At 48.1% G+C, this 22,470-nt stretch overlaps 1 protein-coding gene and 1 long non-coding RNA gene across 3 annotated transcripts in view; one reads left to right on the forward strand and one right to left on the reverse strand.

Moving 5' to 3' along the window:
• Window positions 1-132: 132 nt before the first annotated feature.
• LOC137142387 (uncharacterized) lies at window positions 133-9,233 on the reverse strand. The gene is made up of 3 exons (XR_010916908.1): window positions 8,765-9,233; window positions 6,778-6,929; window positions 133-2,334 (listed from the first exon to the last, which is right to left on the reverse strand). It is a non-coding gene; the product is annotated as an uncharacterized lncRNA (long non-coding RNA).
• A 1,666-nt stretch (window positions 9,234-10,899) lies between these two features.
• TMCC2 (transmembrane and coiled-coil domain family 2) overlaps window positions 10,900-22,470 on the forward strand; it is a 50,742-nt gene continuing 39,171 nt past the window's right edge. Inside the window, exon 1 of one of the 2 annotated variants that reach the window (XM_067531721.1) lies at window positions 10,900-11,400. In XM_067531721.1, coding sequence (XP_067387822.1) covers window positions 10,921-11,400 — 480 coding nt within the window. In that variant the 5' untranslated portion in view covers window positions 10,900-10,920. The remainder of the gene's footprint in view (window positions 11,401-22,470) is intronic. The other variant, XM_067531720.1, reaches the window with a different exon arrangement.

A 22,470-nucleotide genomic window follows, 5' to 3' on the forward strand; every position in this document is an offset into this window, starting at 1 on the left:
TTGCCTTTCTTGCCACCCCCAATACCAGCTCTGCACTTGCGACCCCTCTAAAAACCCAGGTTAAGAAACACTGGTGTAAACCATCATTGGCTCCTGCACAGCTACAGAGATTTATAGCAGCTGATGATCTGGCTCAGCAAGTTTAAACAACTTCCCCCCGTTCACACAGGGAGCCAGGAGTGGTACCCAGCTGTCATGGCTGCCACTCCAGTGCTATATCCGTATTTGCTAATACCTGCCCCTCACACAAAGGCAGCTGTGAATAAAAATGTCCATTAGGTTGTTTAACGTTAATTGTTATGCATGCTCTGTTTTTCTTGGAGTTGTGGCGCTCTCTGCTCCTGTGTTATTGGCTCTTTTCAGCTGCCGTTGCTCTTTGATTTACTGAAATGACCTGCACCTGTCAGTGTTGCCCTATAAAAAGCAATGAACGAAGCTGTTAAGAGCTATGTGTAGGATAGATGACCAGAGCCCCCAGTCATATGCTTTTAGAAGCAAGTTCACCTGGCATGTGGCCTCACTCTGAGCACGTCCCAAGTGGCTCTTGGTGGGTGACTCCTTTGATGAACTCTTGGTCTTCTGCTCACAGGGTGATTTGAGCAGCTCCATGCACACCCCATCCAACTGCTCAGCTGCTCTGATTGAGCCCCCAGTGGCTAGTGTTCACACTATAGGGCAAAGGTGCTGGTCAGAAAAATGTGAGGAGAGAAGGAAATGGAGGAAGAGGGACCAGAGAAATAGAGCAGAGGTGGGGGGGGACTCCCCAAAGAGAGCAAGGGGGAAAAGCAGGCAGGAGAGGAGGGCATGGAAAATAGTTATGAGAGGTAAGAGGATGAGAGCATAGATCCAAGAGGGAGACACAGGCAGAGCAAGCTGCCCCCCACCCTCCCCTGCTGGTACATCTCATCGTGAACTGGAGCAGCCACTTAGAAGGGCTGAGAGGGGAGATCCATCTCAGTGGCCCATTTAGCCTTTGGCTCCTGTATTGAGACTACCAATTATGGTGCTAATTATGGTGGCTTTGTGCTGTGCACAGCTGTGGACTGAGACCTTCTCCCCTTCCCCGAATAATCTCCCTGTGGATATTGATCAGATGTTAACAATTTTTAGTTGCCAGTGGCCTAGGCTGGATTTGTGCTGACACACTGGAAACAAAAGGCTCCCTTCTGTTCTCTCCAGTCCCCTTACCCCGCTGGTCCCCCTCACTGCAAATACGTGGGGGTTTTTCTTTTACTGGTATTAATCCAGTTCTTTGGTATGAGCAAGCTTCCCATGACCAAAAAAAAAAGTTCTGGCAAGAAGCAGAGCAGATGTGTGACACATAGTTCTGCTTAAGAAGGTTGGGTGGTAGATATTTCTGAGCTCTGTAGCAGAAAGGCGGAATCTATACAAAAATACAGCAAAAGCAAGCATCCAGGCCTTTTACTGTAAAAGATAGCAGGCTGCATGTCCTGTGGAGGCTACACCATAAAAGCATTTTACTCCTTAGATCTCATGCCCATCTTCCCCAAGCAGCTGTGATCCGACTATATTCACTCCCTCTTTTTTCATAATTGGATGAATTTGATGATCACGGAAACCGGGGGCTAAAGGTTTAAACCTGCCATGGTTTTGATGTAAAATCATCAGTCTCAACCTTCATGGTCCCTGCCTCTCCCCTGGTGTTTGACCTTGGAAGTGAAGATCAGCCGGGACGCTGAAGGCTCCATCCTGAGCCCCACTCCTCTCCCTGAGCCTCCCACTGACTTCAGCGAGCTCTGAAACAGGCCCCCTTCGTGCTGCTCCTGTATGCAAAGGAAACGGAAAGCAACCAGGTTCCATCTGCTCATTCTCCGCTCCACTCCAGGGGAGTTCCTAGCAGGTGCCGAGCCAGTGTAGACAGCTCCTGCACCTCACCCCATCCTGGAGCAACGGGAGCGGCCAGCGTACACTGTGCTCTGGCTGTCTCCAGCTGGAGTCCTTTGGAAGCTATAGCCAGCTGGCACAGATTAGATCAGAGCAGTCCCTGAGCTGGACAGAGCAGAGAATCTGGGGTTGGAGCGGACAGTCCCTAGATGTGTTGGGCTGGCGAGTGGGTGCGCCACCAGACTTTAGCACTGATCTGCCTCATCTCGCTTAGACAGTTTATTGCCATAAGGGCATGGTGCTGTTTGCCCAGACTTTCCCTGAGGGAGGGTGGGCTGTGTGGGCAGGGTCTCGTTCTCTGTGGGCTGGGCAGCGGTTTAGTGTTGTCAACGTGACATGGGTTTGTAGCAGCATGGGCTTTAAGGGTTGACTTGTTCATCTTGCTCCCCAGTCAGCCGACTCCCCGTGGAGTCCATGGCAGGTTCCAGGCTGCAATGGCGAAGACAGGGAGATTAGGATCAGACCCCCTGCAAACACAGCATCTGATCCAAAGCCCATTGAAGTTGATGGAAAGACATTGTGGCTCCAGTGGGTCTGTGGAGCTGAACCTGACAAGCTGAGCTCAGTTTAAACCTAGACTTTACTCAGGAAAGACTCTCATTGGGGCCAAGCCCTGAACTCCTTACTTACCTTTTACTCTTGCGCTTTTGTTCCTTCTTCATGTGGGTTAGTGTGTTTGGAGTGCAAGGAGACCCGCTAAGAGTCCGCCTCCTAGATCCCCCGCCTAGGGAACCTTGGCAGGCCCCTCACTGAAGTTGCAGCCATAGACTTTCCGTACCCCTGCCCCATGGGCTGCCCAGAAGTGGAGATAAGACACTTTTTCCTTCTCCCCCCACAGAAGCCGTCATCTCCTTGTGAATTTGAATTCACTCCCTTGCACCAGCCATTTACATGCATTTTTTTGGTTTAAAAGGGCACCATGATGGTGGGTTAAGTCCCCCACAGCCAGTTCCCTGAAGATCCCTGCTGTCAAACGGCCTGCACAGAAGCAGCTTGATCACTGAATGGCCTGATTTATCAAACACTGCTTGGCTCAAGGCACTGATCCTGCCAGTTCCCTCTGTCTCTCACACGCATACGGCACCTTACATAGGGATTGTGCTACATGACTCTGGCTCCTGTCAAGTCACCATTTCAAAAAACGTGGGGGTGTAAGTAGGTTCTCTATAATAATGCACACTGCTCAGTAGCAAGAACACCAGGCATTTAGTTAATAGTGACAACAATGAGATTTTCCTTCCATATCTTGTTTCAACCAAGGATCTCACATCAGTTTACAAGTGTTAATAATTCAGTCTCAAACAGCTTGAGGAGGTTTGTCTGAATTATCATCCCCAAGTGTACAGGGGACACTGAGCCAGGAAGTATCTTGCCCAAAGTCATACAGAAAGTCAGTGTGAAAGTCAGGAATAGAACCCAGGAGTCAGGACTCAGTTCCCAGCTATAACCAGCTGAGCACACTCTAATCAGTTCAAGTCTTGCTCGTTGGGGGTGGCGAGGCATGGAATAGATTAACAGAGTGGCACATGAGTCAATTCCACAAGTCTAGTACATCTGGAGGTTCTGGGTTCAAACATGAATTACATCACAAATGCGATGAGTGTGTGTAGTCTCAGCCTAATGCAAAAGTACTTCACACTGTGGTGCTGCAGTCTCTGCAGGGGGGAGCCCTGTTTTCCTTTCCCTGGTCAGCATGGTGCTGCATTGACTGAATAGCAAGTGGTGGAAGCTTGCGAAGTGTTTCTCCATATCAGCCTCTTACTTTCACGATCATTTCCTTTTCCATGCTCATTATTAAAAGCCTGTCTGGGGCTTGCTGGCAAAGTGTATATACATGCCTCATCCAGGGGGAAGCCACGGCTTAACTGAACCTTCCATGGAATCCCAGATCTTTTAGGCTAGTCGACATGCCATTGTTCCTTCATGTTCTCCTTTCATGCACCCTACCTCACACAGGATGAGATGCACCTCTGAGCAGCGAGCTGTCTCAAAAACCTGTGCACCATTAGACTCATTTGAGACTTCCAAAGAGAGCATGGGGAGATGGTATAGAGGCTTTGTGCTGCACAGAGGAGAATTTAACTCATATGGTCAGGTTTAGAACCAGTGAATCCCCCTCTACACTTTATGCCCTCTGCTATTGCTCACTTTGAATGTCCCTTGCAGTGCAAGAACTCACCCTTGTCCATTAATAACAATGCATTGAAGCCAACAGTGTTCTGGACAGTTCTAGTACATTCAACAATATGGAGGCTGTATTCAGCTACACAGCAAGGGCAACTGACCTGTTTATACCTAGCACAATGAAAATGCACAACAGGTGCGTTCAACTTAGATGCATCTATGACATTCATCACCAACCCAGCAGTTAACCCGGCCTTGCTTTCACCCTTCAGGGAGAAGTTGGATTCTTAATTTCTTTGGAGTCAGTTCAGAAAACAAATAGGTTACAGGAGAGGGTGAAATGCTTGTGGACTGAGATTAATTGCATTCCTTATGATACAGATCTAGCTGTTTTAATGCACAGGGCAGGAGAAGGGCACGGCCAAGATCTTAATTGCTTTGCAGCCCTTCTCCAAATTTTACTCAAAGTCTGGAGTGTGAATGTGGTCACAGCATTACCGAAAAAATAATTAGAGATGCCCAAGATTCTGTTTTATACAGATTCTTATTCTGCACTCACAGGAGTATCTGCGCACTTTCCAGTAATGCACTGAGCAATGTGATTGACATCTGTCACATGTTTGTTCTCCCATCCGCTCCCCAGGGGGAGAAGTGTGGATACAGGAGTGTCTTGTTATGGATGATTAATATATAGCAACAGCAATATATATGTTAAAGTCATTGCCATCTTATTAGTTTGGCATGTGATTTTGGTGCTGGTGAAAGAGAGCAGATGGGAGAGCAGTGTCATCTGGCTTTCCAAAGGCATGGCATAGGCAGCAGTAATATCTGGTCAAAATTCCACGTGGAAAAATTTCCACTAGGTCAGTGATGTTTTGGAACAGATCAGTGGTTCTGTTCGGGTGATCCATCCTCCAACTGAAACCTGCAGGAAGCCAGTGGGAACCAACTGAGCAGCCGGCAGAAGCTTGGGACCTGCCTGAACTGCCACTAAAGTTGCTAGCTATTCCTTTATCCACCTGGCCCCCAACTCTCAGGGTTAGAGGGTGAGTGAGTGGTCCGTGCACATGCAATCCAAAACGGTCTTAAAGAACTAACTCTTCTATCCGGGATGATACTTGCCCCTGTGAGAGCACCACTGTCTAGACAGCAGTCGAGTCCCCACTGGGGTGAGAGGGCAACATGGGTTAATGGATAGCGAATGGGTCTGGGAGTCAGGAGACCTGCATTCTGGTCCCAGCTCTCCTGCAGCGGTGCTGTATGAACCCGGGCAAGTGCTTTCCCCTCCCCGTGCCTCAGTTTCCCTCCTACCTTTTCTCTTTTTCTGTTTAGCTCTTTAAGAAAGGAAGCATCTTTCACTGTGTCTGTATAGTGCCCAACATTTAGAGGTTCAAATCAAGATTGAAGCCCTAAGGTGATGCACTAACACAATGAAATAGCCACTTCAGCAGGTCTTGAGGGAGAGATTTGGATATACAAAGGAATATGCACAGAAGTTCAGATAGTGACGGATAAGACAGCTGAACTTCCAGCAGCTCCTTAAGTGTGTACAAAATTCCTCCTGTCCCCTCATTTGAGTTTGATAACATTTTAACAATTAGTTTGATCAATGTGTAAATATTTACCAGGAGACTAGAATGAACCACCATTTTTAATTCAGACCAGTTTTCAAACAAGGTAAAAACCTCTGACTTAGCCCTGTCAAAGCCAAGTAACGATTCAGGCCTGACTCCCTTTTGTGTACATACTGGTGTACAAGTCAATAGAATCAAACTACTGTGAGAGAGAGGAGAATCATGGCCTTTGTATTTAAAAAAGCCCACAGGCTTATTATTTGGTAGATCTTTGAAGCCTAGGAGATCAGTCAAGGAGATTTGTACATAAGTGACTTTTCAAAACAATGCTTTTATTTATTTTTTTTAACTAAACAGATTGCTATGGATGTTTTTGGACTTTATTCATAGGTATTTTGGATGATATTCCTTTTAGCAAAACTATATCAAATTTCAGCAGGAAGACCTCAGAATGTTACTCCCTTCAGGAAGCAAAGTGACTAAAGTTACCATAGCCTATAAAAACTTTTATGACTGAGGCTTTCAAAAGGAGATTTGGCCACCCAGAGACCCAGCGTATACGACTAACTTTTTTAAGAGCTTTTTTTGTTTGTTAAATTGGCTTATTCCACTTTCTGGGCTAGTCATCCATAAAGTTAAGTTTTGAAAAACAAAGCTGCTTTCTCTAACATGAGCACCAACCATTTCCCAACCTACTGCAAAACAATCTAGTAAACAATTTCTTTAGTCTTTTCTATTCCTTTCAGATTACAGAATATAGGGCCAAACTTTCAAGTCCTTTTTTAGGCAAAGTTCTCACTGTAAACTAGTAAAAGTTTTAAATGAGTAAGAACTGAATAAAAACCTCAAGGACTTGATACTTTGCCTGATACATATTTAAAAGTTGAATTTCTTACTTATTTTGCTATAGCTATTTTGGTCATTTTCCTTGTGTAGGATTACTTTACTTTTACAAGACTTAAATGCAGCACTGAACCTGCCCTTTGCAACACAGCAATATTACATCTGGGACACTGAAATAATGTAATCACCAGGTTAAGTTTTAGGCCAGAATGATGTGTGTTATGCTTAGAATTCACTTAAAAACTATAGGCCAGGAGTGAAATCCTGCCTCATTGAAATCAGTAGCAAAACTCCCAGACCAGTAATACAGGATTTCACTCCAAATCCTCACCTGATGTAAACGGGTGTAACTCTACTGAAGTCTTTATAGCTGTGCCAGCATACATCAGCAGAAAATATGGGCCTTGCATCTCCCGTGGAAACATTGATATCACCTGAACTCATAGATGCTGGCAAAGTTGTCCTTTTCTTCTCTCCCTCCTCCTGCACAAAAAGCCTCCTATTATTTTATTTGTTACTTCTGAAGCATTGGAATTGGTCATTTATTTTCCTACAGAGCTGCTAAAGTGCAAACAAACAATCTAAATCCACATTGTACCCTGATGGTAAAAATCTGTGGGTTTATGGTTATTATCGAATGCTATCTGTTTCCATAGAGACTCTAAATAGAATACACTTTAGATCACGATTTCATGAAGTAGAGAGACAGCACAGTGGATTTATTATATTTTTCTCAGGTAAAATCTCAGGGATATAAATCTTCATTATGACTGGATAATGAGAGGATTAAAGTTTTTGTCCTATGGTGTAACTGTGGTGGCTAGTGATGGAATATCAGAGTCTCTAGATATCACCCTGATTCCTTGTAAATATCAGAAGCAGAACCATTATGGACTTAGACATGATAGTTATAAACAGGTTTTTGGTGGGATTTTGTGGGTTTTTTTTTTTTTTTTGAGGGGTTGGAGTTCTTTTTCTGGCCAATCATGAAATGTTGCAGTCATCTGCAAGTTCCTGGAGGATTTGTATTGCCAACACAGCTGCCTTCCCAGAATTCGGTGGCTTTGCTGGTTGACCTCTTTGGCTAAAAACAGCTCTTAGTTCTGAGCGCATATCACATCTTCTTCTCAGGCATGAGAAAATGTGAGTGTAGGTAAAAGGTGATAAATCAGCAGCCTTGGGGCAAAACCCTGGCCCCACCGAGATAACTAGTAAAACTCCCCTTGCCTTCCATAGGGCGAGGATTTCACTCCTGCACTCTGAAGTGCTCAAGCTACCCACCAAGCATGGACAGCACAAGTAGGGACACAGCAGGCTGCCCTCACATGATCCTGCCAACAAGCCTCAGGTCTGTTATGGAGATGCTGCCCCAAGGGGCGAGAGGGTAATCTAGTTACCATAGATCATTCAGCCCATGTTCAGTGAGAATGGTGGGTTGTGAGATGAGATCATCTGTCTTGCCAGTAACTGGACTGAAACCAACCAAGCTCATTTCACAGAGCAACCGCCTTCGGTCACTAGCTGGATATGAATTGGTGATGTGGCAGTGAAGGCAATCAGTCAAATGCTGATCTCTTAAATAGGTAAAAATTTGGGCATTACATTGACTCCATGGAGGTCATTCTGTGTTTATAGTGGTGTAATCAGGGAGTTTGCCACACATGAAAGTTAGTCCAGAATAAAGTAGGAGTGGTTTTGGAACTGGATTATGCTGATTCAGAATAAGGCCCTCTTGTTCTGATATCAGAGCATCCACACATGGAATTAATTAGGAACAGCTATTCTGGAATAGCTCCCCTTGTAGACAAGATTCAAGGTCAAAATCTGGCCTGCTGTATCCCATTACCAGTTCATTTCTGGAGCCATTGCTAATGTCCAAGCAATGCATGACTGAACCAATAGGACTGCAGAATGAGGGCCTTAGCTGGTAATCCTTCCAGGGGTTCTGTCAAGAAACCTCACATGTGTTTATCATCAGAAATCAGGAAAAAAACCAGCCTGATTTTTTTTCCCCTGGGACTTGTGTAAGAATCCTTACAGGGCTGTGAGAAATTTTGACATGGATGCTAAAATTTAACTTTAAAAAAAACAAAAACAAAACAAAACCACCAGCAATTCCTGTGTATCTCACTCTTTCTTCACCCTGGAGCAGATTCTCTTCTCCACTTCTTGGCTTAGCTAAAATAAAGCCAACTGGTCAAGTTTTCCTCACTGTAGTGCCCATGAAACCCCATTGAAGTCAGTGGGATTGCATAGGTGAAAGTGGAGTGTTACTGCTTAAGTCTTTGGATGGGGCATTTAACAGGGTTGCTGCTCACTGAGTAGTTCCTCATGGCCAGAATTTCCTTTTCAGCAGCCTTCCCCTCCAGGGCCCCTTGCAGACCCCCCTGCAGCCTTTCTTACAAGTCTTACAACCCTGGTGTAGTGATCACAAACAGTTCAAAACATTCCTATCAATAAAGCCCAACACTGCAAACCAAAGGTTACTTATCTCCAGCTTTTGCTGCCTACACTGAGCTCTTCTGTCTCAGCCAGTCTGTCACAGGATCACCAGTCATGGCTTACTCATCCTGCTCATGCCAATATTTCCCTTGTTCTCCTGGAGAAAGCAGACTATATACTGAGCTCCTCCCAACTGGCTGGAAGGGAGGGGAGCCCAACCCCACCCTAGATAATGGGGTTGCTGATCCCAGCCCTTAAAGGAACAGTGTGCCTGGGCTTTTCCCCATCAACTCCTAATTCCCCAGGATGCTACTGGGCCATTTCCTGGGCCTTTCGGGTCTTCTGGGCCCCTCCGCTCTGAAAGGGCAGTGTCCCCCGCTACAGGGCAGCATGCACAAACTATGGGTGGGAATCTTGGTGGGACTGCCACCATCTTATACATTGAGTGGAAATAAGCCAAAGCCTTAGACCTGCGTGTAAGGCTGGGATCTTGGGACTGTCGTGTTCTAATCCCAGCTCTGATCCTTACTCCTTCTATTGGTTTGGGAGAGCCAGGTAGCCTTCCTCTGTCTGGCTCGCCCTTCCCGGGAAATGGGATTCATGCTTCAGAGATGTGCACTTAGGTGCAGTTTATAAGGCACTGGGTAAGTGCTAGCTGTTCGTATGACATCTCTGAGCACGGAGACACATCGGCTAGTCCTTTGTGCGCTACACAAAGTGCAGGAACAGATGTTTCGGGGAGCCACAGAGCTGTGATGCTAACAAGCAGTGAAACCATTTACGGCTGAGTGGAGTGGAGCTGCGACTTGCCATGCCTCCTTGTCATCTTTATACAGAGATGCCAGGTCGTTTCTGGCCTCTCTTCTTCCATAGCCTTGCCTCACCTTGAATCGTAACTGGCTCCTTTGTAGGAGAGCAAAATTTGGGCATGTGAACGGTCAGTGCCAGTGCTCTTGTCATGCCCCCACCCTGTCTTTCCTGGCCATGGCTGCTGTTACATAAGTGTATAGGGCCATCGGGTGTCAAGGCAGATACCCTGCCTCTCATGGTGGTCAATGCATAGTGCTTCAGAGGAAGGAGAACCCCCTCGCCCAGAATGCCTGTTGTGCAATGTTGTAGGTAGTAGCTAGAGGAGTAAATTCCTCCCTGACTCTTGCAGGGTGTCTCAGAGCTAAGTTAAACTTAAATGTCTGCAACCTGAGCTGATACGGTGGCGTGGCACTTGCAGCACTGTGTGTTGCTATTCATGGGACTCTGGCATGATCTTCTCTCAGGCCTGGATTGCTTAGCTCCTGTTATCTGGCTTTGGCAAAAGCGGGGTGGTCGCTCCTGCCAGCAGAGATAAGCAACAGGACCTCCAGGACATAGTGCAAATGAGGGAGGCAACGGTAACTTTCTCCTAAAAGAAGGAGGGGGTCAGGGGTGCTAAAGGGAAATGGATGGAGGGAAAGGAAGTAAAATTAAGATCTGGTTGGTTTGAGGTCCCAGGATGGGTAGGAGAGGGATTCTTATGGAAATGCAAGGAGGGCAGAGAAGAAGATTTGCACAAATACTGGACTTGGGGAACCGGACATGCAAAAGCAAAACCCACGTGGGACGAGCACAGATGTGACAATATAGAGATACCAGCCTTGATTCGTATGGTTGTGCCTGCATGCTGCAAGGAGCTACTGTCAGCAGCGCGAGACCTTTCTACAGCTCATGCTGAAATGCCCATTCACAGCACAGTCCTAGCCTTCTGAAGGCCTTCCAGCCCTGCAGGGAGAGAGTGTCTTCTTTCACAGGCTCCCAGTGTCATTTAGTGGACTTCACTGAAGCAGCACCAGTTTACACCAGGAGACACTTTGACCCGAGGGCTGTAGTGTCATTAAAGGGGTATTTTTCATCTCTCATTCCATCACCATAATGTCTAGCTGCCGTATATGAACTGATGAAGACCAGGCACGTACAATCCAGGGTATAATAAAAGTGGTTGGTGTGCTTTGTTTTCTCTCCTCTGTCACAGAAAATTCAGCAGCTCTCAGAAGGCTCCATGTTTGGCCATGGCCTGAAGCACCTTTTCCACAGTCGCCGCAGGTCCCGGGAGCGGGAGCACCAGAACTCCCAGGACTCTCTGTCGCAGCATTACGGAATGTCTGACCACGACTCCCCGGACGAGAAGGAACGCTCGCCGGAGATGCACCGCGTCTCCTACGCCATGTCCCTCCACGACCTCCCCGCCCGCCCCACTGCCTTCAACCGGGTGCTGCAGCAGATCCGCTCCCGCCCATCCATCAAGAGAGGGACCAGCTTGCACAGCGGCAGCCGCCGGACCAAAAGCAGCTCCCTTGATCCCCAGAAAGGCAGCCCCCACCTGGTCCGGAAGGCTCCCCAGGATAGTAGCCTCACAGCCATACTGCATCAGCACCAGGGCCGGCCAAGGTCTTCGTCCGCCACAGACACCGCCATCTTGCTGGCCGAAAGCGGGGCTGTGTACCTCCTCCAGGAGGAGTCGGATTGCCTCGCCGACAAGGTAAGGTTGAACGGTGGAGGGACAGAAGGCTGGCGGCGCCCAGCCCGCTCAACCTGGTAAACCAAATGAGGCCTGCAGAGCTCTACAATGCAGTGGCCCCATCTTTAATGCGGAGGCCGGTCCGAGCGTGCAGTGACGTTTATTGATCCAAGCAGCCAGACGGCATTGCATGCTGCTACCTGCCGTCTCCGTGGGCAGTGCCTCCATGTTAAAGATGAGGGAGCTGCAGTCTGCTCCATGTTAAGCAAAAGAGGTGTGTTCCTTAGGCTCCAGGCAGGTTCCCAGTGTGGCTCTCATTGTTTAGGGCACTAATGCTAGGAAATAAGATATTGCCTGATGGCTGCAATTGCCGGTGTCCCCATAGGATTAAACCCTGTAGCATCAGCCCGGACCCTGTAGCGGGCCTGTCTTTAAAGTGCAGGTTGCGCCTTGTTCAGAAGGTGAACCAGGGGCTCGGTGGAGTCTGCTGTAGAGAGCACATGGCTGCCAAGTGCCTACAGCAGGAAGAGTATAGAATTATGGAATCGTGGCCGGGGTATGCACCATCCTGTAGAGAAGTACTCGGCCTGCACTGCCCCCTGGGTGTGCCCGGTCTCTCCATTGCTGGTTTTGTGGGGCGTGTTGGGATTGTCTCTCAGATCGGCTGAGGAGGAACGTGCTTGTCTTTTCCCCCCATTCCTCCATGGTTGCAGCTTGTCTGCAGAAGCATGCCCGGGTCGATGTATCATCCAGAAAACCTTATGCACCACAGCCAGCCGCTTCTCATAGCTCACATAGTGGCCAGTCAGCTAATGTCAGACTGTGGGCACCTGCTTAATCCCTGTAGTCTCCGGGCGTGAATCTTTTAGCTCATAAAGAAAACATGTGCTCAGTATCATCTCCTCCTACTACTAGGGTTAGCCTCGATGTCTATTTTTAACTCACAACTCATCCCCCCTTTGCAATCATTTTGATTTAATGAACTCATCAGCTGGCTTGTTGGGTAGCCATGGTCTTATTTGGCTGGGTGTTTAGTTACAGGACACCATTCTGCTCTGAGTTACTGCCGTGCAAACCCCTTTGAGGATTGCATGGGTGTAACTGAGGTAGGCTTTGGCTCCGTATCTACAGCCTTATGCCTGCAGGCTGTCTGAAAGTGAAAATTCATAGAGTCCAAGGCCAGAAGGGATCATTGTGATCATCTAGTCTGGTCTCCTGTGTAACACAGGCCAGAGAATGTCCCCAAAATAATTCTTAGAGCAGATTGTTTAGAAAAACCTCCAATGTGATGTAAAAATCGTCAGTGATGAAGACTCCACCACGACCCTGGGTAAATTGTTCCAGTGGTTAATTGCTCTCACTTTACGCCTCCTAGCCAGTCTGAGCCTGTTCAACCCAAGACCAGTTTCTGAGATTGCCCTGCCGCTCATGGCCCCAGAGGCTCAGAAATGGGATTCTGCCTCCCAGGGGTTTTTGAGTACTCTTTAGAGAGATCTGGCAGTACTTGGGGCTGATCCTGCACCTTCAGAACCAAGAATTGAAGGCTCTAGTGCCTTGCAGGGTTGGACCCTTCAAGGACTGGTTCTTAAGCAGCAACCATATCTGGTGAACTCAGAGACTTTCGGTCTGAGGGATTTCCAAGGGGACTGTCGTCTTGGTATCTAACCTGGCACCAAGATACTAGTCATGGGTGCAGTACAAATGCTTAGACAGGCAGAGTGAGCCTCGTCGGGCACACAGATGTGTTGAAGGGATGTCCTTGTGCCTGACCGTTGGAAACAGGGTTCACCGATGTAAAAGCCACTCAGGTAGAGAGCTTCATCAGGCCATCATTTCCTCTGGAGCAGGGGGAGAAGAGCCTGAAGTAGGTTTGCATGCTCCTGTGAGCTAGAGTCTCATCCTGCTCCCAATAGCTCCGGTGGGAGGAGGTTGAAGCCTTGTGTACAACACTCCTTCCATCCCCCATAGCAATGTTACTGAATCAGGTGACTAGCTGCGATGGTGCCTCCTTGACATACCAGATCCTGCTCTCATAGTCCTCTGCTTTCCCCTCACCACCATCTCTATCTCTCTCTCTCTCTCTCTCTCTCTCTCTCTCTCTCTCACACACACACACACACACACACACACACACACACACACACACACACACACACACACACCCCCCCCCCCCCCGGTCAGCAGCTTCCCAGTGCACACATTTGACAGAGCCCGGCTGAGAGGTAGAGCAGCCCAAAGCACCTTTGGAAAGAGGATGGCTTTCCGTGCCAAGAGCCGTGCCAAGGGGGGAAAGTGCTGTAATATGCAGGTCTGTGAGATGACTTGCTGAGCCGCTCACCCTGACGGAGCAAGCGTGCTGGTTTTGGTGGCTGCTAGCTGTTTCTGCACGTCTCCGGGTGAAATGAAGGTGAAGACTGTGCAGTTGCTGACTCTCAGGAGGGGGATTTGTGGGAGGGTGAAGGGGATCTTGTGGAGAGCTGTATAAATCCTGCATAAGGACGTTAGCAGCTTTTAAGACCCACACGGCTATGAGAACAACGGACTGCCCGGTCGTTTCACCCAAGCAGTGACACATCACTTTGACTGCTAAGCCATCTGTCCCCATGGCTTTTTCTAACACACTGCAGGTTGTGATTAAGTTTAAGTAACAGCGGCAGGGAGTGAAGCAGGGCTCAAAGATACAGTTATTTACCATAGGATCCTAGATGAAGAATGCCTGTTAAATCATCCAGTCCATTCCCCTCCAGTAGGAGAAGGTACCCTCATGATAGCAGAGAGGAATTAAAGAGCTGTGATGACAGGTTACAGCCCACTGGTTATGAACAGTATAGACTAGGGGGTTGACTGTTGGACTGGGAATCAAAGGACTGGGGCTCTATTCTCAGCTCTGTCACTCACCTGCGATGTGACCTGGGCAGTCACATTGCCTCTCTGTACCTTACTTTCATGTCCTCTTTGTTGTCTTTTTAGGTTGTAAACGCATTGCAGTGGGACTGTCTCTCACTCTGTGTGTTTGCAGGGCCCTGTACCATAATAATACCTAGCTCTTACAGAGCTCTTTCCATCCCTAGGTCATAAATTGGGCTATCCTTATAGTTAGGAAGCTTTTCCTAATACCTAACCTAAATCTCTCTTGCTGCAGATTAAATCCGTTATTTCTTGTTCTACCTTCCGTGGCCTGGAGAACAATTGTTCACCATCCTCTTTGTAATAGCCCTTAACATATCTGAAGACTGTTATCGGGTACCTCCCCCTTCAGGCTTCTTTTCTCAAGACTAAACGTGCCCAGGTTTTTTTAACCTTTCCTCATAGGTCAGGTTTTCTAAACCTTTGATCATTTTTCTTGCTCTCCTCTAGACTTTCTTCAGTTTGTCCTCATCTTTCTTAAAGTGTGGTGCCCAGAACAGGACACAGTACTCCAACCGAGGCCTCAACAGCGGTGAACAGAGCAGGACAGTTACCTCCTGTGTCTTATGTACGACTCTCCTCCTAATACACCAAGAATTATATTAGCCTTTTTAGCAGCTACATCACCTTGTTGGCTTCCATGCACGTTGTGATCTGCTATAAGCCCCAGATCCTTTTCAGCAGTCCTACTGCCTCGCCAGCGAGTCCCCTTTTTAATATCGTGCATTTGATTTTTCCTTCCTAAATGCAGTACTTTGCACTTCATTTTATTGAATTTTTTCTTGTTGATTGCAGACCCATTCTTCAGTTTGTCAAGGTTGTTTTAAATTCTTACCCTGTCCTCCAAAGCGCTTGCAACTCCTCCCAGCTTCGTATCATGCACAGATTTTATAAGCATATTCTTCACTCTATTGTCCAAGTCATTAATGAAAGTTTTGAATAGTACTGGACTCGGGATGTACCGCTGCTGGACCCCATTATATACATGCTCCCCGTGTGATAGTGAACCACTGATAATTACTCTTGGAGCATGAGCTTTCAACCAGTTTTGTGCCCACCTAGCTTAGACCACATTTCCCTAGTTTGCTTATGAGGATGTCATGTTGGGACTGTGTCAAAATCAAGATATACCATGTTTATCACTTCTCCCCTTATCACTAAGCCAGTTACCCTATCAAAGAAGGAAATGAGGTTGGTTTGGCATGATTTGTTCTTGACAAATACAGGTATCCTGACTCCCATTCCTCTGCTCTAACTACCAGAAACACATCCCTCCCCGAGCTGACAACAGAACCCAGGAATCCTGGCTCCTGATCTTCTATGTTAACCACTAAGCCACACTGTCTCCCACACTATGGTCCAGGAATAAGATCCAGGAATCCTGACTCCTGTTCCCTGCTGTAACTATCAGACATCACATCCCCTCCGGCATTGGGAACAGAACCTGGAAGTCCTGACTGCTGCATCCAACCTTCATTTTCCTTCCCTCTCTAGCTGTAAACAAACAGCTGTGTCTGCCGGGAGCAGAAGACCTGGAGAGCTGCTGGCTCTTGCTAGAATGAGGCCAACCTTGGAAAGACAATCAAGGACACCAGCTTGTTTATTTGCCCAGAAGGGACTGGGATAAGCAAGGGCTGCATTTATAATCAGTTGTTTTAAAGATGAAATTCTGGGTCCTAGACTGAGAGAGGGAGAGAAAGCGCACACAGATATTTTTTATTATTAGAGAAGCGCCCAGAGACCTCAACCAGGATCAGGACCACACTGTGATGGGAACTATATCAAAAATCTGTGTTCCAAGGAACTTATTTACCGTGTGAATGCTTCCCCCTGGAAACAGCAGGGCTTGGGGTGGGGAGATCTGAGCAGATGCATTGGAACCTCTGCCATTGTACTCTGTGCATTGTACTCACAAGCATCCAGGAGGAATGGGGAGAAAGAAACTTGCCCACATTCCCTCCCAGCCGTGCAGAGGAGGAGAGGGAAGTGCTATAAGATCTGCCCGTTGACGATCACTTTTGTTCCCCTATTGTGTCACTTCCCTTCAGATCCTTTTCGTCATTAGCCCTTACTGTGGCATTAGTACTCGTTGGTTGTTAAGATGCGGCCAGCTCGGATTGAGCTACCGCACGGGGAACACATTTCAAAAATCAGTCCAGCGACCCCAAAGACCTTACGTCCTTGCTGTTGTATGAAGGGCTTGATCCTGCACGTCCTAGCGCCAGGGAGTCCCAGCAGTTTGCTGTGCACCAGGGCATGGGTGAGCAGAGGCTATGTAAGGTTAGCAGGGAGTCTGGATCCCGTTGCGTGCCCACCTTCTTGGAAGAGCGCAGGGTTCAAAAGGGGGCTCGGGCCTGGGCATGGCTCAGGAGACGTGGGCTCAAGTGGGATCCATATCCTGCCTCATGGGGCGCTAAGCTCTCAGGCCTCCCTCCTGCTCCCGTGGCAGCATCTCATTCATGCAAGCTCAGGACCCCCAGGCGCCCCTGGCCCGTTTAGCACTGCGCATGGAGCATTCCCTGCCTGTGTGGTACAGGATCAAGCACACGCGGTAGGGGTTTGAGCCTCCAGACCTCAGCCACCTGTTAGCTGAGCTTTCCTGAAGGCTTTCAGCTTGGAACGGCAATAAACACAGCCAACAGAAATATGCAGACAGGGTAAGTGGCTGCAAATTAGTGCTGCCCAAAGTGAATTTTAAATTGCTTTGCATGTAGCTAATAGAGAGGATGATATTTCCATCAAGCATTTAGCCGTCTTAATTATGAAACCGTGCAGATTAACACAGCTGCACAGCCCTCTGAGGACAAAGTGCAGCCAGGGAGGGAAATGACACATGCTTGTTACATGGGAGCAGCTTTCAGCTCTGTTGCATCTGAATGACTGGGAGGAGAAGACGAGTTTATTGTTCACTTCATTCTCAGGCTCAATTGCCCAGTGCTCCAGCCTGTCACTCTGGGAGCCTTGGTTCAAAGCTGAGTCAGGGTCTCTAGTGTAATGATTTTGGTGGTCTCAGCTGCGCGCTCAGTAGACAAGACTGAGGGTATGTCTATACTGACGGCAGCAAAGTCGCCACCGTCAGATCGACCTTTCTGGATCGACTGAGCGGTCGGTGAAGACCCGCTCAATCGATCCAGAAGTCGACGCTGTAAAACCACCCTCTCAAGTGGCGTAGCGCTGTGTCGATGGGAACGCGGTTCCGGTTGGCGCAGTGCAGTGAAGATGCCGCGCAGAAGGGAAGCACAGCAGTCGACGGGAGTTACGCAAGCTCGTCTGCGTAGTTTGCGTAACTCCCGTCGACTGCCGCTGAATCGCCAGGTCAGTGTAGACCAGGGCTGAAATGCCGCTCACTCAGACAGCCGCATTGCCAACCCCAAAGCTCACCAGTCTGGTCCTAAAAAATCAGGAACTTGGGCTAAAAATAAAACATTTTGGGTTCTTTTGATTTGCTTTCTGGGTTTTGAGCCTTGAGGGTTTAGCAAACATGAGGGCTGGAAACTTACTTTTGCTCTAGATGAAAGCTGAGAGTCTCACGGGATAACATGACTCCAGGAGCTGGGACTTTAAGAAAAAGACCAAATATTGCAAGACTCGTCATAAAAAATCACAAGAGTTGGCAACCCTGCGAGCAGAATTGGCCACAGGAACAGTCCAGAACTAGAATAGCAGCCCTGGGTCGAGGTACTTGGGCAGAGGTGTGTGTGAATGGGCTGGGACAGAATAAGAGATGGTCAGGATTGGAGTGAACTGGCAGAGCTGGGGAGGGATGAGGGGCGGGGCAGGAATTGAAAAGCAGGCTGCTGCCAGGCAGAGGTGAGGTGAACTGGCAAAGCTGTTCCAGGGTTCTGGGTGTGGAAGAACAGGAACTGCTGCAGATCTGGACTGAAGCGTGTGGACAGAGATGAAGGGGTGGAGAGGCCTGGAATAGAAAGGGGGGGATGGTGATACAGGTCTGGCTTCCGGTACGTTGGCAGAGCTCAGGTAGGTGGCAGGTCAGGCTGAGGTGCGTTGGGGTCCAGGGCTGGACTAACCCGGGTTGCTGTATGTTAGGATGGAAGTGCATTTAAGGAGTTCCAGGGATGAAAAGGGAGGGGTGCTGCAGGTCAGGCTTCAAGGGCTTGGCAGAGCTGTGGGGTAGGGTGGGACAAGGCCGGAGTGGCCGGGTGAATGTGCATTAGGCTCAGTATGAGCCACTTGCACTCTGCCGAGCTCTATCCTCGCCTTACAGCGAGGAACAACATTCACATAATCCACAGGAACATTTCACAGCAATTGTCATTGCAACAGACCCTTGTACTCACATCAGTAACGGCTCGGCAGGGCCGCCACAAGGAAAAACTAGCTCCCCGGCCTCAGTCCTCAGTGTTTTGTTCATTTTCATGGCCCGGATCTCTTCGCTAATAGATGCAGAGACAGCTTTACCTGCTCGAATGGGAGCTTGAGGTCTCAGGTGACAGCCTTCTGTTCCACGCCGATACCATTCAGCAGAACAGCAGCCTCCTGGCAACCTGATTTGTGCAGTCAGAAGAAAGGGATCCGGGGTAGCAGGACAGATGGATTCCGACAGGCCATGATTGTTCCTTTGGTGCCTGCAATGAATTTCTCTCTCTTGTTATATTGAATCTTTGAGGAATGAAATATGACCTGGACCCTTTTGTTGCCTGCTGAGGCAATGGAAACAAGAAGAGATTTTTTTTTTTTGCAGTCTGCATTTGGCTTTTTCTATTTATATACTTGGAGCTGCAGCAGAAATTAAAGCTCGAGGAACATGTGCTCCAGACACACACACATGCATATATAAACAGAGTCACACGTGCTGGGCTGGGATTGATTCACGTACCCACAGCTGGGCACCCAATAACCGTACCCGTGAAGACTGGGATTCAATCTCTTCCATTGAAAGCTATTTATTGGAAAACAGGTATCACCGGCAAACAGAAAAGGTTATACAATGCCTCTTCTTAGTAAGCCTCAATTCCCCAAGCATAAACCCTCAGTATCTATGCTGGCCCCACATAGTATCCTGATTAGCAAACACAGCAGGTACAGATATCGATTCTAGATGGAGACTGTTTCCTTCCTTCTTTTGGTTCCTTTAGGTACTTGGTCTGTTTTCTGAGTCTCCTGTAGCAGGGTCTTGGCTACTTTGGCCTTCCGGTTCTTCTTCTTCTTCTTGCGTACCTGATCTATTTAATGGTCCTTTGTGGTAGGGTGCTGGCTACCCTGACTTTGGTTCTTAAAGTCCCTCTTCAGATGTGAATTGGGATGTCTCTCTATCTCTCTCTGTATGGCATATGATATTCCCCAGTACCTATACCTTTCCCCAGAGGAGTCACATGTCCCCAAAATATGCTCTGCTAGCACTTATTTAGCAGGTCATGATTATTTATGACTTGTTTTTCTAATTAATTTTGGGAGGGACAACAGGGACCAGCTGTCATGTCCATATGGTCAAATATTCATCCGGGCACTGAGGCTGTGCTGTTCTACAGGGTCAGATGACCCAGGTCAGTTAGTCCCAGGTTCACCATTACACACACCCACGTGTACACACTAGGCAAACTGGCCATTGGCTGACCACGATGGTTGGTCTGTCACATCAGCACAGCCACACACACAGGCCTGGATAAACATTCATGGCTTATGTCAGTGCCAAGTGCACGTTCTGTCTTCTGAGTGATTTGCCATATCATTTGTCTAATGCTAAGAGGCCTTATTCCCAGAATCCTTTAGCACTCGGACTTAACAAGCCTTGCCAGTCTCATGTCAACCACAGTGATTTATAGTCATTTAGTACCGGCCCAACAACATGGATAGACCTAGACCCAGTTACACACATACACAAACACACACTTACGCACACAGGGTTGCGCGCACACACAAAAAAAACACACAAAGAGACACACACACACACTGAGAGACATAGACACAGCCTCACGGACACACACAGGTCAGAAACACTGCTCCGCAGTCTTACCCATACACACAGAGACACACTCGCATAATACTCAATGGTCCATGTTCATCTAGTCACTCACCCACCTGCGCACACACTTGCCCAGGCACAGACATGCTGTCAGAAGCACACAGACCTGTACACATACACACTCGCCTTCAAACAAGCACTGGCCTTTTGGATGGTCTGGGATTGGCCGTGGCTGCAGAACTCACCCTCATTGACCCCTGTTTGCTTGCCGCAAGAGTTTAGTAGCAGGGAGTTCAGACTGACAGCTCTGAACCTGCAAACAGAGCGGGACTCACGTCAGCTGATAAGACACAAAAAAAGGCAGTTGAATAATTAAAATCACAAGAGACAAAGAGGTGATATTGTGGCAGAGAGGCCTTCTTAGGGCAGTGGAAACAATAAGCGTGTTCTAGAAAGGCAAGAGCTCTGTAGTATTACCTGTATCATCTTGTATTTATTTGTCCATAGCCGTAGAAAAAAATAAAGCCTCCTGTTTGAAATTAATCCAGGGTCTTTTTCTTTAGTAACCCTTTTGTGCTGGGTCCAGCCAGGAAATTGGCTGCTCCTCCCCGTGTGATGCCTGGTGCAAGCTGATGTGCTGTTTAGCTGGATGGAGTCTGGCTGAAAACTGCAGGCGAGACATTTGAACGGCCCAGCGCTAGTGTAAGGGTTAATAAATGTGCATGAACATGTATCTTTGCATATACATCCTCAACCCCCCCGCCCCACATATACATTTAAGCACGTTTACATACTCATTGATACACACACACGCAAAAATACACACATGCACTTAAGATACTTACGCACACATGCATATCTCTGCGTGTGCACTCCCACAATACAACCACACAAACTGCATAGCGGGCAGAGTGATCTCAGCGCTCCCTGTCACCACTCTGCCACTCATGGTTCCTGTGGTGCCCTGGGCTAACAACTTCCTGAGTTTGGGGCTTTTCTTTGCCCTGTCCCCATTACTTACACATGCTGCTCCAAACGTGGTCTCCCGAGGGTGCCGTTAGCAGGGGAAGGTTAGGCTGAGGGAGAAGAAAACCATAACCCTTTGGGGCAGGGACTGTCTTTTTGCTCTGTGTTTGTACAGCGCCCAGCACAATGGAGTCCTGGTCCATGATTGGGGGGGCTCCGTAAGCATTGCTGCAATAGAAATAAAGGGTGAGTATCTACATTGAAACGGGGGCACGTGGAGCTGGAGGGTCAGGGTCTGACAATAGGGCCTGATTCTTTCCTACCTCTCTTTTGATGGCAGCCTTTATATCTTTACAGAGTGGGTATAAAATATACCCCAGATCCGAATGGGAGCATTTTACACCCACTCTACACAAGGATAAATGCCTGCACAAGGTGCAACGCAGGGCAGAGCTGGGTCCACTCGTCCGTGGTGCTAAGTATGGCATCCACAAATGCTGCCCTTTGCGCCTTCAGGCACTTGACACCCTGTTTCACCCTTAGGGAAGGAAGGAGGAGAAAGAAGGACAGAAAAAGAAAACCTTTAGCACCCATGGAAATGTACTGGGTGACCTGAGAAAAGGGGATTGCTCCATTACATCAGAGTCCATGACAGACATGGCCATAAATGATCTTCCCCTGTCTCTAACCTCTCTGCCCTCCCTTCCTGTTTTCAGTTTTTCTCAGACAGGTGCTTCTTTGCTCTAAAGCTAAGGGGTATCTAGCCGTGCATTTCACTGGGTGGCCGCTAATTTGTAGTTGCTAGCAGCGTAGGTTCCTAACTGTAATTAAGCTGATGGCTGTGGCCCGAGAGAATGAACCGGCTGGTGTCTGGGAGCTAGGAAGATTACTCCACAGGGTGTCTGCCTTGTTGGGTTGCTGCCAAAGAGCGGTCCCTTTGTTAGGGCTATAAATCAATACAAAGCCAGTAGCCACTCCGACTGCAGAAGTCACATGCAGGCGAGAGCCTTGCCGTGTGATTAAAATGCTTTGCGCTCTCAGACGGTTGAAAATCGATAGTAAAACTGTGCTTTGCTGGTGAAAGAAAACCCCCACTTCTTATGGCTAAGAAACCCCCCAAAAATCCTGCTTCTTGAAAATAACCCAAACAACTCCGCTTTCTGGAGTGAAAATCCCCGGTCCAATGTGCTTCAGAGAGTTAAGAAAATGAAACCACTTCCCAGCTTGTAGGAAGCTCATACCTTGCACCTCGCTGACATTTGGGTGAAATTTGTTCCTCTACAGAAGTCCCCCTG

This window comes from Emydura macquarii, unplaced genomic scaffold (assembly GCF_026122565.2).
Source record: "Emydura macquarii macquarii isolate MOO-44397 ecotype Brisbane River unplaced genomic scaffold, CSIRO-AGI_Emac_v2 contig_3220, whole genome shotgun sequence".
Lineage (NCBI taxonomy): Eukaryota > Metazoa > Chordata > Testudines > Chelidae > Emydura > Emydura macquarii.